The sequence below is a fragment of the Charadrius vociferus genome, unplaced genomic scaffold (genome assembly GCF_000708025.1).
Source record: "Charadrius vociferus isolate BGI_N301 unplaced genomic scaffold, ASM70802v2 scaffold1, whole genome shotgun sequence".
NCBI lineage: Eukaryota > Metazoa > Chordata > Aves > Charadriiformes > Charadriidae > Charadrius > Charadrius vociferus.
In genome coordinates this window covers 4,566,175-4,580,459 of record NW_009647680.1, presented here as the reverse complement: position 1 = coordinate 4,580,459, position 14,285 = coordinate 4,566,175, and the positions used below count along the sequence as shown (strand labels likewise).

Genomic DNA, 14,285 nt, shown 5'->3' with positions numbered 1-14,285 from the left:
TGCTTGTCTGACCCCTCAGCAGGCCCGTTCCCCTTGGAAAATAAGCAGAACATTAACCCAGCAAAAAATATGAATAGTTTCCTTGTAGGTTGCTGAAAAACTTTCTGTGCTTTCAGCCTCAGTGAGCTGTTAGATGAGACAGGGATTTCCTGAACCAGCACATTATTGTCCACTTAGTTAAACCCAGACCCTAGCCTGCTATCAAGGTCAAATTCATGTATCAGCCACACAGTAGTAAAAGATTGTAAGATACTTTTTCTCTGAAAGCTGGTAGGAGAGCATTCAGACCCACTTACTAACATTTCCACTCTGCCCAGCATGCTCCCAAAAGCCAGAAGCCAGGCTGCCTTTCAGCAAACAGCTGAGAGCAGAGGTGAAGTGTAAGTGGAGTGTAACAGAGCTGCAAAAACTATTGCTTCAGCATCCCCCTTAGATGCTCTCCTGCCACCAAGACTGATAGATATCAGGTAGGTTTTGTGTCACCTGCAGCAAAACCCCAAATCATGTAGATTGTCGATGGATACGTTAGTAACTACTTTCATACTATCTTCAGTCTATAACAGGGGTAAATTGCCTTTTGTCTTTTGCTCCTGTTTCTGTATTTTCATTGCTCTGATTGCATCAGCGCCTCTCATCTCTTCCTTTGGACTTCAGATCAATGACCTTTTTTTCATACTCTTAGATGTTACCTGTAATATTTAGCCTATGTTTTCAGACCAGTCTGAATACCTATTTTCTGGTGCACTAAATCTGTCTCTAAGGTTCCCAGTATCAGATCAAAAATAACATGACCACATAATAAAAGCACTGATCCAGGAAATCTCACTGGTTCAATGTTGCTAAAATGGATAGATTAAGACTGTGCCGGCAGGCTTTGGGATCGATCAAATATCATCTGTCCACACTTTTATTACTTTGCTAGAACAGGTAGCTCTCCTGTTCTTGCAAACAGGGGCCCAACAATCCACTCATGGCTGAATATGCCCATGGTTACATCTGTCATACCATCAGCTGTGCGGACTGCATATTAGGAATGCTGCTCCAGAGTTAAAAGTTGATTATGTACAGCATTCAGAATCATTTTTCAGCGGGGGGTTGTGGTATTTTCATACATCCTAATGGGTGTTTAAGCCTTATCTTCAAATATTGTACTAAAAGGTGTGGAGATCTTAGTCTCAGACTGAAAAGCTTGTGGAAATTTCTAGTCTGCTTCTTGATAAAGAGCTTTGATTAGTAAGAGTGAACTCTGTAAAATTCTTAATTTTTAGTCAGAAACTTGATTTTGTTTCCACCTGAGGATAAAAAGTTGAGTACAAATAGAAATTGAATATTTTCCTCTTCTTTGTGTAATGTTCAAATGCTTAGCTGCTTCATGGCTTTTAACAATAAGCAGAACTCTTCTTAAACTTCCCCTCACCATTTATCAGTAACCGTGAGATGGATTTTTCATTCTGGTTTGACAACAACATAATATCTATGACATGTGTCATTGTCCTACATCCACTCCTGTTTTCTTTCTCCTGGGGACCAGGAACCACATTTGGCTCGCTGGCAAATCACTGAGGAGTCTCCTAGCTCCATCTGGCACGTGGGTCATGGGGCAAGGGAAAAAAAAATGATGCTTTGTCCCTCAGCTACATGAAATGTGAGCTCAGCGGGAGCTCAGGAAAACATCTGAAATCAAGTGCCTTGTGCAGTGCATTGGGATGCCGATGCTGAACAGCAAGTAACAGGTAAGGATCAGAAAGCACAACCTGAGTCTACTGGTTTGTCAGACTGAATTTCCTGGCTGGTTAATAGGCTATCTTTCCTTCCATTTGTCAGTGCTCTCTCATTGTCAAAAGGTCCTTGTACTCATCCATCTCAAATAACCACAGTTTGGATTTTTTTTTCTGTTTTTCTCTTGACAGTTTTTCTTTCCACTGGAACTGAATGGCACCAACTTTTTCTATCCAGCCTTTGTTTCTTCACAGTTTTATACTTTTAAAATAATTACAGCTAAAAAATTATTCTTCATTTTCCTATCTCAGGTTTCATTTTTTCCCTGCTTAACATAGACAGATGGACCTTAAAATCCCCACAGAATTCCTAAAAAGTGTTAACAAGTAATATTGAAAGGTGCTTCCTTTGCCGTGTCATCCAACTATCAGGATTTTTTAAAAACCACTAATATTACTTGAAATTTTGATTGCTTCAGTGTCAGCAGCTCAGAATCGAAATTCTTGTGACAGATTCCAAGAGGAAGAAATTTTCCTTTGAATATCCACCCAGTCAGATCTGAGGAGACCAAGAGTTATTTTTATGAGGTAGTAACCAAGAGTTATTTTTATGAGGTAGTATGAACCCCCATTCAACGCCATTGCCTTTTATTTGGATTGTTCCTTTTCTTTGTCCGTAACCACATCAGAAAGCCACAAGGCCATATCTATATGAACAGTTCAGTTTAGCACTGAAGCACGGTGCTGAAAATCTGTTTCTAAGGCCACAAGCAAGCCAGTATGAGAACTTCAGGAAGACACCTCACTACTCTGTTTCTGGAGTTTTTCCTTTCAATAACTACTGACATCTCTATGAAGTGCTTAAGGACCTTGTAGTGAGAACACAAGTTAGATACTAAATACTATCATTACTGGGCTACTCTACCAGACTGAAACCAATACTTTAACTTATCCAGTTGCAAACATTAGGGTGGAGTAAAGATTTAGAGACATGAGGCGGAGCCCCACACTAGTTTGCTGTTGAAGGTTGCCTCTATGAGACCCAACTGTGAATTGATTTGTGGTCATTTATGTTTCGGAATCAAGAAAAGTTGGATATGGCCACCAAACCCGTCTTTCGTGTTCTTGGATAGAGAAAGTGATGTGCCTTAGCCATGCTGATCTTATGGTCCACCTAGTATTTGTGGACCTTACCTTTGTGGTAAATAGTCACCCATACTCAAATGTGACCCAGATGTGACCCAGATATGAGAACTGGGTCTCTTAAAGTATACGACAAGATAATGCCAACCCACAGGCAGAATGCAAGGGAGAGAGTTCTCTGTCAAAAAGACTAAATTCAAATTATGCACAAACTTCAGGCAGATGTAATGTTTTGATGATGATGAACAGATGAACAATAAAATAAAGAGTGCTGGGTTGAAGTACAAGAGACATAAAAAGTCCCATGAGGCCTTTCTAAAGAAGAGTATTTTGCCTAGAAGCAGCATGTAAGGTGTGACCATCTCATGTTTTGTTGACTCTACCGTCACACATGGAAATAGGAACACGTATTTTTTATTTGTTTAATAGTTGTGGGGGTTAATATATGGAAATTTTGTCTTTTTCAACTACTATCTGAATCACTGACAGTTATTCAAAACCTGACTCTGCTCAATAGTAGGTCAAGAAGGGCGTGTGCTGCTCTGCCATCACATTCTTCTTTCAGAGTTTCCCATCCCTACCATTTCACAGGGGATTCCTCTGTTAACCAGCTGCTTCAGAACCTTGTCATATGACAACTGTCAAGGCTCAAATTCTTATTTTTTTAACATTGAACATAAAATCTCTTTTGAATATAAAAATAGGCTATTGAATGTACTTGTGTGTATGACTGTCTGGCTAAATATATGTTTGAGGGCTTTTTTGGTTCACTGTGAGGCTCTACCTCAAGCTTTTCTCAATCCTGGTAGTTTTGCAGTGAAAATTAAAAAAAAAAAAAAATAATCATTATCCTCAGAGATGAGCCTCTTCTCATGTATAGTAGTTTTGCACCAGCTTCCACAGGAGGAACAGTAAATGAAATAAATTGCAAAGGTTTCCCAAACAGCCGGGCACAGTGAAAATAAAATAAATCAAACAAGTAATGTTTCTGTGATGAAATCTGTTATACAAGCCTAGCGTGGAAACCAGGGGAATCAGTCAAAAAAATAGCAAACACCAGCCTGTGGTTAGAAATATTTTTTGAAAAAGCAACTCCTTTTCCTTTGACCTTCTTGCTCCAAGCTCCCCCATCATGGGCTCCCTGGCAGTGGGGCTTGGGGATAATCTCCTGGAATACCTGAGGCGTAGAAGCCAACAGGATTAAAGCACCTCGTGCTCCTCAGCACAGTCATGTGATGACCTGCTGAGCCCAGCAAAAAGCATCGTTTCCCAGCAAAGTTCTCACTTCATTTGCCCATACATTGTTCCTGCCCGACTGGGATTCTCCCAAAACATAAGGAAATAATTCACAATACTTTTAGTAAAAAAAATGAAACCAACAAAACCACTCTTAGTAATAACAGTGATAACTGAAGAAAACTGTGGCTAATTCACATGCAATTTGCCCAGCAGTAAAACAATTGCTTCCCCTTTGATTCAAGGGGCAACTTCAAAGAATATATAACTTCTAGTGCCACCCATACAACTCTGTTAACTCTGATCAGGCTAATGGATAGGAAGAAAGAGGTGGGTGGTCTGGAGGTTGCTCAGTAACGTAGTGAGTAAAGAAAACAGATACTGTGTTTGCAACCTGCTTCGTGAAAAAAAACAGGAGTCAAGATTTGTTTTCCAGGTCTGGATGGAGGCAACTGCTTAAAGTGTTTTTCTCCAAATCTATTAGCAGATTACCTGTATTCCCCACAAAACTTCGGAGAAGATTTGGGTGCAGCTTTCAGTGTCTCATTAACTGTCAAAGTGCTATGGATTCTAGGGGAATAAAAAATTATTTCTTTCTGAAAAGTTTGTTGCTTCCCTTGTGAAGTTACTTTGCTGTGTGCTGGTCCGGGGAAGGCAGCTTACACTGAAATATAAAAATGACAAACCAAACCACTTATTCTGGTTCTGCACTATGTTCACACTTAATCTGACCACATGTTATGTTTGCTTCCTCTTAAAAAAATAGACAGATTACCCCCAAATTGTTTATTTTCTCATTTTGAGGTTCACTGTGCTTATTTAACTGATCACATTCTTCTGGATCTTTTTTTAAACAACCATTTATTATAAAACATGTAATCAAACAAGGAATTTGAAGAGCTGACAATTGTTTCTGTGTCCAAATTTTAATTTTACTTCCTCTTCAATTGCCAGAGGAAAGCAATCATGTGCTAGGCAGAAGATGAAATTTTATAATAAATGCCTGTATTTTAAAACCTGTAGGGGGCGGGGAAAAAAGTCACTTGGCTTTCACCCAGAACATGTGATAATCAGATTAACCCTGGAGTGTATTTTGTGTGTAAATGCATCCAGGGTAGGAATGGGGAAGGACTTTGGAGGGTGCAGCGTAGCAGAAGTCAGCAGTGAAGCATTCCTGGTGGAGGGGAAGAATTCCTTTCACAGCCGGGACTTTGGAGGGGTCAGAGAGAGCACTCCATGCACTGAAGCGTAACGCCGATGATCTCCTGCTGCTCCGTAAGGATGTCGCTGTTTGCCATGGGTTTTCTGCTAGTCATCCTTCAGCCGGCCACTGGCCAGTTTCCCAGAGCCTGTGCAAACACGCAGAGCTTGCTGAGGAAGGAGTGCTGTCCCCTTTGGGACGGAGATGGGTCCGCTTGTGGGGAGCTTTCAGGCAGAGGGTCCTGCCAGAACATCCTTCTCTCTCAGGCTCCTCTGGGACCACAGTTCCCTTTCTCAGGAGTGGATGACAGAGAGGACTGGCCCTCTATATTTTACAACCGGACGTGTAAATGTGAAGGCAACTTCATGGGATTCAACTGTGGGGAGTGCAAGTTTGGTTTCTTAGGACCCAACTGCACTGAAAGGCGACTGAGAACGAGAAGAAACATCTTCAAGCTCACCACCAGTGAGAAGGACAAGTTTCTTGCTTACCTTAACTTGGCAAAGAACACCCCTAGCCAGGACTACGTTATTGCTACCGGCACATATACTCAGATGAACAACGGTTCCAACCCCATGTTCAGAAACATCAACGTGTATGATCTCTTTGTGTGGATGCATTATTATGCCTCTCGAGATACACTCTTAGGTGGGTCCAATGTGTGGCGGGACATTGATTTTGCTCATGAAGCCCCAGGTTTTCTGCCTTGGCATCGGGTCTTTCTGCTGCTGTGGGAACGTGAGATCCAGAAGATAACAGGTGATGAGAACTTCACCATCCCCTACTGGGACTGGCGAGATGCAGAGGACTGTGTGGTCTGCACTGATGAATACATGGGTGGCAGACATCCCACCAACCCTAATTTACTCAGCCCAGCATCATTTTTCTCCTCGTGGCAGGTAAGGACAGGCCAAGGGGAAGGGGAAGGGAAAGGCTGATCGTGCCAGAATTATACTACCCAACTTTGAGCACTTAAGTGAAGTGCACAAGCTGGGAGCTTAGCCATGCTGCATTCCCGTAGACGTTCCTGGAGAGAAAGTAAGCACTACCGGAGAGCAAATCAGATTTTATGTGGACTTAGTCTTCATTTTGAGCTGTTCATTTGTCTCTTTGCCTCTTCTCTCTTGACTGTAGGATTTAGGCTGCTTAATTAGGAACCTAAAGGTAAGCTGGAACGTATGTCTTTGTGTTCAGACGTGGCCTTTAGCAGGCTAAACAGGCTTGGGTCTACTGAAGCAATCAGGTGAGAAAAAGCAGGATTTATGTACTCAAATTTCTAGTACACACACCATTGCAAGACAATTGGTGACTGAATGATGGAAATAGAAGCAAAGAGTTTTCAGAGGCTCTACCCCTCTCCCAGTGCCTTCCTCTATCCAAGAGTTAAAAACTATCCAATTAAGCTTGTCTATTTTCAAATTACAAACAAACAAACAAACAGAATAAATCTTTAGCTTGCACAAGAACCAGCTGTGTAATTCATAACAGTAGTTCAAAAGATATATAAGAAGTAATCTCTCTTGGTCATAGGAACAAAGAACTAAACTCAGTATCTATTCCTGCCACTTAGAAGCACTGCAAATTAAACCAAGGTAAATATATATATTTACATAGGTGGTATATTCTCATATAGCTGAACTATACTGTGCTGTTCTAACACTGAGAGCCTCTAGATGTTTTTTGGGGTTTTTTTTGTCTCTTGCTCATTACTGCCACATCGCCTAAAATACGGTGACAAAGGTCTATTGGCTTCCATAGTCACACTCCATCATGACAATAGCAACAGTCCCTTCTGGCACTGAAGTCTATGATTATGTTGGTGTAAATCTATCTTTGTTCTATTTATTTCTGTAGCAACAGCTCAAATGAAGGTTGGGCAGTTTTAGTGATTTAATGGAAAGTGAAAGAGATAAAAGCACCAGCAGCTCTCTGATACTCTGGCATCACAAAACTGCAGCTAACTGGGCTGGTTATACTGTATTTAGTCTTGATTTGTGTCCTCTGAACAACATAGACTCTGTATATACCTGTAAATTCAAACATTCCCATATACTCTAACAGATCTATTTTACGACATTCTCTGGCATACTGGTTCTCCCCCAAGCACGTATTTTTCAGGGACCATTTCCAGGAGAATGTTTGCATACAGCCACCTTGTACAGGAGGCTAATATGGTTTTACTGGCATAGACATGGATTGTTTCACATTATTTGACTTCACTGTCATAAAGTAGATATAGCGAAAATCATGTCTTTTTATCCCATTTTCCTAGAATTTGCTCATTTCTAGCAGTACGAGTCTGGATGAACTGTACTAACTTAATTAGGTTGCATTACCAGAATGAAGTGGATCTGATGCTGTTCTGCACTGAGCTGAATAAAGGGTTCTGTGAAAACGGTACAAGTGTTAAAGTGGATTAAATGAAAGTAGAATTGCACTGGTTACATGTGTCAAGTGGAGCTATCAATACAGCATGTCGAAGGAAATAACCAAGGTAGTAGGAGGCAGGTAGTTTAAAGGAATCGGCAAGTTGCTAGCAGAATTTTCTATAAGACTTGGAGGGGTCAGATAGTTATGATTAGCTCATTTTTTTAAAGGTAGTATTAATCATACCCAAATTCTTAGTATGTTTCCATCCTGGTAATAAGTACCCAGAAAATTTATGAGTAGTAATGAATATATTTACGAAACAGCCAGGTTTATAACTTTAAGGCCAGCTCCCACAAATATATTCTGAAAATAAAGACATTTTTTTAAGAAACAAGTTGCTTTAACCCATAACTTTAATAGATGCAACAGTAAAAATTGTGGTACATTTAAAACACAGTGTCAGCACATATATGTAAAAGCACCTAAGTTTTTTTCTGAAGTTTTCCAAGTAATTGGTGAAAACAGGTGCTTATCACTTACATTTTTCAGCTACTTCTGGAAATGCTACACTGTTATCAAAATTTCCAAAACAAGGCCACAATAACGTGACCTTCAAAGAGTATTATCCCCCTTTAACATTCTCTATCTATGTATATCTCCGCTGCCTTATCTAGAGAAGGAATGAAAGATATTGAACAGATCTGCATTTTTGGCCAGTGAGTTTGGGGTGAAGATACAACATAAACTGATATTTCTTTATTAGCTTTGAATCCAAATTTAAACAATAGCTTATGATCGAATAACTTAGTCAATGCAGTCACTTCAAGTAGCACAAAATACGAGATCAGAATCTCACTCCAGAAAATCAAAAGGGAACAAAAATAGCCTTAGCTTGAACCGGAAAACAGCCAGAGATCTGCTGCAGAATACGCTGATTATCCAAGCTCTGTAGCTAAACAGCAAGAGGAAAAAAAAAAAAAAAAAAAAGGAGGATCCAGAAATGTGATGGAATTTTTAGGCTTTTAATAAGCATTCAAAATAAAAAGAGGGCAAGAGAAACCTTTTGAATAACACATCTATAATATGGTGTCCTTTTTAGAATTTTAAGTCTCTTTCTAATGCATAACAAAACAATGCTTGCTATGTTAGGAAATAGTTATAGATTTATTGAAAAAAAAAAGGTAAAGTGCCTATTTGCAGAACAGCATCTCTCCCTTTTTTAAATCCCTAAAGAAAGGAGAAAATACTTTATTCCATTGAGAAGTTGCCATGGCAACATGGATACCCATGAATACATGCTGAAATTCTTGCTTTTGCCTTACTTTTTCTTCAACACACTGCTGTTACCACTTAGCTGAGTGAATTATCTGTCCACATTTTTCTCATGTTTATCACCTAAGTGAAACTTCTGATTCCTGCCTCTGTTTTTACCAGCAAGACTATCAGGAATCTTTAGTATTTTTATTTGATTGCTTGGCTTATGGTTTAGGGTAGGTGGAAAGGATTTTCTCCTGTTTTCAGTTACTTGTTTGTGATGATTCAAGTGTTGCATTCAGAATTAGGACTGCATGACACCTACTAATGCTTTACCAAATTTCACAATTCCATGCTGACTGAACGGAAAGCTATGTGGGAAATGAAGATCTTCCATGACATTTTGAGAGCTTTTTGTTTTAGTGCCCATTTCTATAGTTCTTCAAGATAACGGGTTTGCTGAAGAAATAATTATTATGTCTCACTGAAATATTAGTAGGTGAAATTCTTCTCTCATCTGCACCAGAACTAATTTGGAGAAATAACAGAAGCCGGTGGAGCTACAAATACATAAAAAGCCTTCTGCGATTAAAAGCAGGCTCTTTCTACTGGTAGTTAACATCAGAGTTTGGGGATCCCCACAGTGTCTTAGACAGACAACGAAGAAAATAAAGCAGATGAATGCAAGTGCTGGTTTAGGTTTACTACTGTGTCAAGCAGGCTGTACCATCAACTTCAGCCCCCTGTACCTTGTCTCTCTGACAAGATGAGTTACCTGAGAGAAGTCATTGCGTAACGTGGAGAGCTGTCTGCTCTCAGATGTGCTGGTGTAAGCCTGCAGCCAATTCTTTGTCGCAAACACTGAGAATTTCCCTTAGCACTTCGTTCTGTATCACCCTGCAGAACTACTTACACAAATGCAAAGATACTACAAAAGGGAAACAAGTTACACAAATAGAAAATGGATATAATGCTCCTGAACTAATAATGACAGCACTTTAGATCCATTACCTGAAAATATGACTTCATAAGAAATATAAAATTCAGCTATTCAGACACAGTTATTTAATTCTAAGCACAGTTTATCAGGGACCTGCACTGCTAGATGAATAATCTGAGAGAACCATTTGAAGCAATATTTTATGTCCACCTTTAATAACTGCAGGAAATGTTAAAAAATACAAACACCATAAGCCAACACTTCTTGATTCTTAAATCAGCCAAAGTCTTCCATCCATCTTTTGTGGACACCCGAGTATCTCATGAACTTAATGACTTTATTTTTTACTGCAACTTAATAGGTTTTGGTGCCAGCTACAGGCTGGTAAATAATAAAAAAAAAAAACAACAGCCCAAATGGAGTAAGTAACTGCAAAAGAACAGTTTATCAAGACCAGTCTCCTAATGATACGCTTACATGGATTATAAATTTGAAGCATTTCCTATTACAAAGAGATAAGTCTCTGTATGTCACACCTCTGTACCGCAGCCTGTGGGAATCGGGATCTGTGCACAGCAGGAACAGCCACTCCAGTATCCTCAGCCTCTTTATGTCACTGTAATCTCAAAGTAATTCCCCTTCTTCCACGGGATCACGAGTGGCTGATGGCAGAGTGTGGCCTGAGGATGCTTGGTTGTTCTCTAGCATATAGCCATGCTTGCTCGGGAGTGATGTAATGTAAAAGATAAACACCTTTAGAGGTGTATAAATTAATAGTTAAGGAAATTCCTAAAAAAATGGGTTTTGTTAATAATTCACCAGAAAAAGAAACCTACCTGTAGAGAGATGTGTCTTCGTGAATTTGCAGTAGACATGGAGACAGCTGCGCTAACAGTACAGCTTGGAGACAGCCAGAGAGCAGGGAATCATGGTCTGCCAAACCAGAAAGAGTTAATGAGTATTTCAGCAGTAATTGATAACAGAGTTTCCTACTCCACCCCAGCACCATTTTGAGGTGCTGAAAGGGGTGTAAGTTACCCCCCAGTTCTGGGCTGCCTCTAAGCAAAAAGATGGAACTCAGCCAGCCCTTACTGAAGACTGAGAAAATATCTTGAAGGCCCTGGGTTTGTTTCAGTGCTGTCAGTTTATGTTTGTCTCATCTCCTTTTAGCTTGAGTTTCGCAGCTCCTCCAGTTAATGCATGTGCTGTAGGGGTCAGAAAGATGATTAATGACCTTATCCTTGCACAAAGATGTTCCTTAGAATGTCTGAAGCTTTGCTTTCCAAATTTTCTTTTTTTTTTTTTTTTTTTTTTATTCAGTCCTCTTCCCGTTTTACCTTTCCATCTCTGCTAATATTCAGAAGTACATGAAGAACCAGATATAAATATACACAGTCTCTTAAAAACTTTATTCTTCTGCTATAGATATAGCACCTTTTAAAGTTTTGCCTATAAAAGCAAGCTCCCAAAGTACAGTTAGTTCTGTTGCAGGTTATTTGGGGATTTCCTTGCATTTTCCTAGTTTGGTGAGCAAACGGCTTCTGCATGATACTTAATTAGGATTAGATGATGCCAGGCCCTAATGCATCCGAAAAATGAAAAATGAAACCTCTTTACAATTGCCAAATGTTTTAAATCCACATGAGGGCTGCACTTTAATGCCGTTCCCAAGCAAGAATGGGAGAACAAGTGGACAAAGACAGAGAAAGACAGATAAAGGCAATGAATCAATGCAAAATCTCTTTTGGCCACGTAGTGGGACCCAAGGCTCCAGTTCAGGAGTTTAAACTTCCCGTAGCACAAATGGAGACACGGTGAGATGTCAAGGAGGGCCAGTAAGTGCCCACATCACACCCCTGGGAGAGATGGGGTGGGCGCCACAGGTAAGCAAATCATGTGTTTGCTCTGGCTGTAGTCTGAAGTGGATCTTTTAGGCTATATTAACCCAGAGCATAACACTATGAAAACATGCTGACATAGTTTCTGGACAGGGGCAGGCTCCTGCTCGGTGGGCTCATATGAGAAGCAGAGCAAGGGAGCAGCTCTAAAGGAAGGAAAACTGCAGATTAACCCTTTGAGAGACCATACTTCCCCAGCAAACTAAAGAACTTCAGATCACTTTGTAAGTGAGTCGCTATTTCAACGCCATAGAAAATCACTTTTTTCCAAGCGTTCAGGTGTATATTGTATGCATTGCATGTCCCTGTGAATGCAGATCTAATAAATCCAAAGCAATTAAAAAGAATTTGTCATTAAAACCCCCAAAGCTCTGAACTGAAAAATAGCAGACAAAGGACTGAATACTGCTGAAGACTCCTGTAATGTAATTCACTTTATTTAGGCGCAGGGGCTAGTCTGTGCAAGCAGTTGCAAACTAAAAGACAAAAGGGTTTCCCATTTGTGAAAAGGTGCGAGACGGCAGCAACGCTTCCACACATTTGCAGTCTGTTTTCTAAGAAACGCTACAAAGATTTGTGCTAAAGATCTCAACCGCAGTGCACGGAGGGCTTTTCTTGCTGGGTGCTACAAGGCCCAGGCGCTATGCTGCATATTCTGGACTGCCATCTACTGGCATTTGCTCTGCTAACTACTTACATAAGCTTTTGCTCACTCAGAGTATCTTCCTAAAAATTTCCCTGCAGCCGCTGAATTTATGCATGCAAGAGAGCAAGCATTGGGCGCAGTTTAAATATGAAGATTTTCCCAGGGTGAAGTGAGAAATTTGCTCAGGACTGTTCTGAAAGGCAACAAAAAATCCTGTGTTAAAACCACATGTTTCTGGTTGAAAGTTCTGCTGGATGAAAAGAAGGCAATGACATGACCCATTTTGTCTGTGCTTTATGCAGATTGCATTCAGAAAGAATCATTTAACTGACCTATCTTCTGTTATCATTTACACATCACATGATTGATGAACCAGCAAATTATAGTTTCAGGATATACCCATAATTTATATTACCTAAGTTACACCTTTCTGGGAAAGTATCCTGCCTAATTTTAATGGCCAGACTGTAGTTTTTAGTTCAGAACAAATAGCAGAATGTCACAGGTAAGTATTTTCACTCCTGTCCATTATGATGGCATTTCTTGACCATGAGTTACAGATGCCTTATAGCATCTGGCTTCTCTTTGGGATGAATTTTGTTAGTCAGGCAGTTAGTAAGGGCTACACTGAGACATAAATGGGGGAAAAAAATAATGAGCAGTCTAACCATTTCTAAGACCTCATAACATCAACAGTTGCATGAAATCCCACTGAAATGGATAAACAGAATGAAGGGGAAGTGTTCCTTCGTTTAGATATATTTGAGCTCATGCTTGAAGGTTCCCTGTCTGAGTATCTGAAAAGCTGGTCTTGAAGGCAGCATGTGATTCCTCTTTAGGACTCAACAGGGATATATCTCCAAGGCAGTGGGAAGACGGAGAAAAAACAGAAGATGGCAAAGCAGAGAAGCCAGAAGAAGATATGGACCTAAACAAGGTCTATAGGAAACAGAGCTAAACAGAAAATCCACATGTATGTATTTTCTGAGCCAGGTACCAACTGGGAAATGGGTTGAGCTCCACCAGCCAAGGCACCCTTGCCTTTTTCACCAATGCGCTTCTAGGGACATAGGACTGTGCATTTTTATAAACAAAGAAATTACTAGAGCATCTCCCTCAGCCTGAATCATCCCACTATTTTCCTTCTAACAGGAATAAACTCTCTCAGTAACAAAAAACAATCATAAGAACAGCACCGTAACTACGCTCTGTGTTTGTAACTGTAGGTCTCTCCCTGTTGCTACCTCTCCCTTCTCAGCTGGGATTCTCAAAAGAGGCTTCTTAGAGGCACAGTCCTGACCTCAGTCCCTCTTAGAGGCACACTCCTGACCCACTTAGTGAGCTTCTGGGGGGAATGTGCACAAGAAACTCTCCGCTGGATAACTACAGCCTCTAAGGGCACCTTCATACTTTTAACAGACTAGGGCAGATTTCTGCTAATAGAGTGGTCTCTAAGTATAAGTTTCTCTGATAAGCTTTCTTATCTCCTAAAAAAAAAAATTATATGAGAATAATTTATTCATGATATTCATATTCATAGGAAACTTATCATTTAAGAACTCCAGATTCTTAAGGAATCTAGGTTATATCACCAGCTCTGACATACATTCTCTGTGAATTTGTGGTCAAATCACTTAGAAAAGGATTCATCTCGTCTCATTCCACTCTTTCAGAAGTTAGTTAGGCAGCAGAGCAACTTGCCTTTGGCTCTGTCTTTAGTCACTTCAGAGGCACATCCATGCCTCCAGGGTGCGATTCATCCCATCCTAATGCAGAAGCAGAGCATTAAGCTTAACACTCTTAATTTTGCTTCCCTTGCTAACTGCAGTCCAGAGACAGTTTCTGCATTGATTTTTTTACACATTTTATTTCATTGACT

At 40.1% G+C, this 14,285-nt stretch overlaps 1 protein-coding gene across 1 annotated transcript in view; it reads left to right on the top strand.

Annotated features, from left to right (window-relative positions):
• The first annotated feature begins 5,282 nt into the window (after window positions 1–5,282).
• The window catches only part of TYR (tyrosinase), a 52,444-nt gene continuing 43,441 nt past the window's right edge, over window positions 5,283–14,285 (top strand). Inside the window, exon 1 of the mRNA XM_009881187.1 lies at window positions 5,283–6,197. Coding sequence (XP_009879489.1) covers window positions 5,355–6,197 — 843 coding nt within the window. The 5' untranslated portion in view covers window positions 5,283–5,354. The remainder of the gene's footprint in view (window positions 6,198–14,285) is intronic.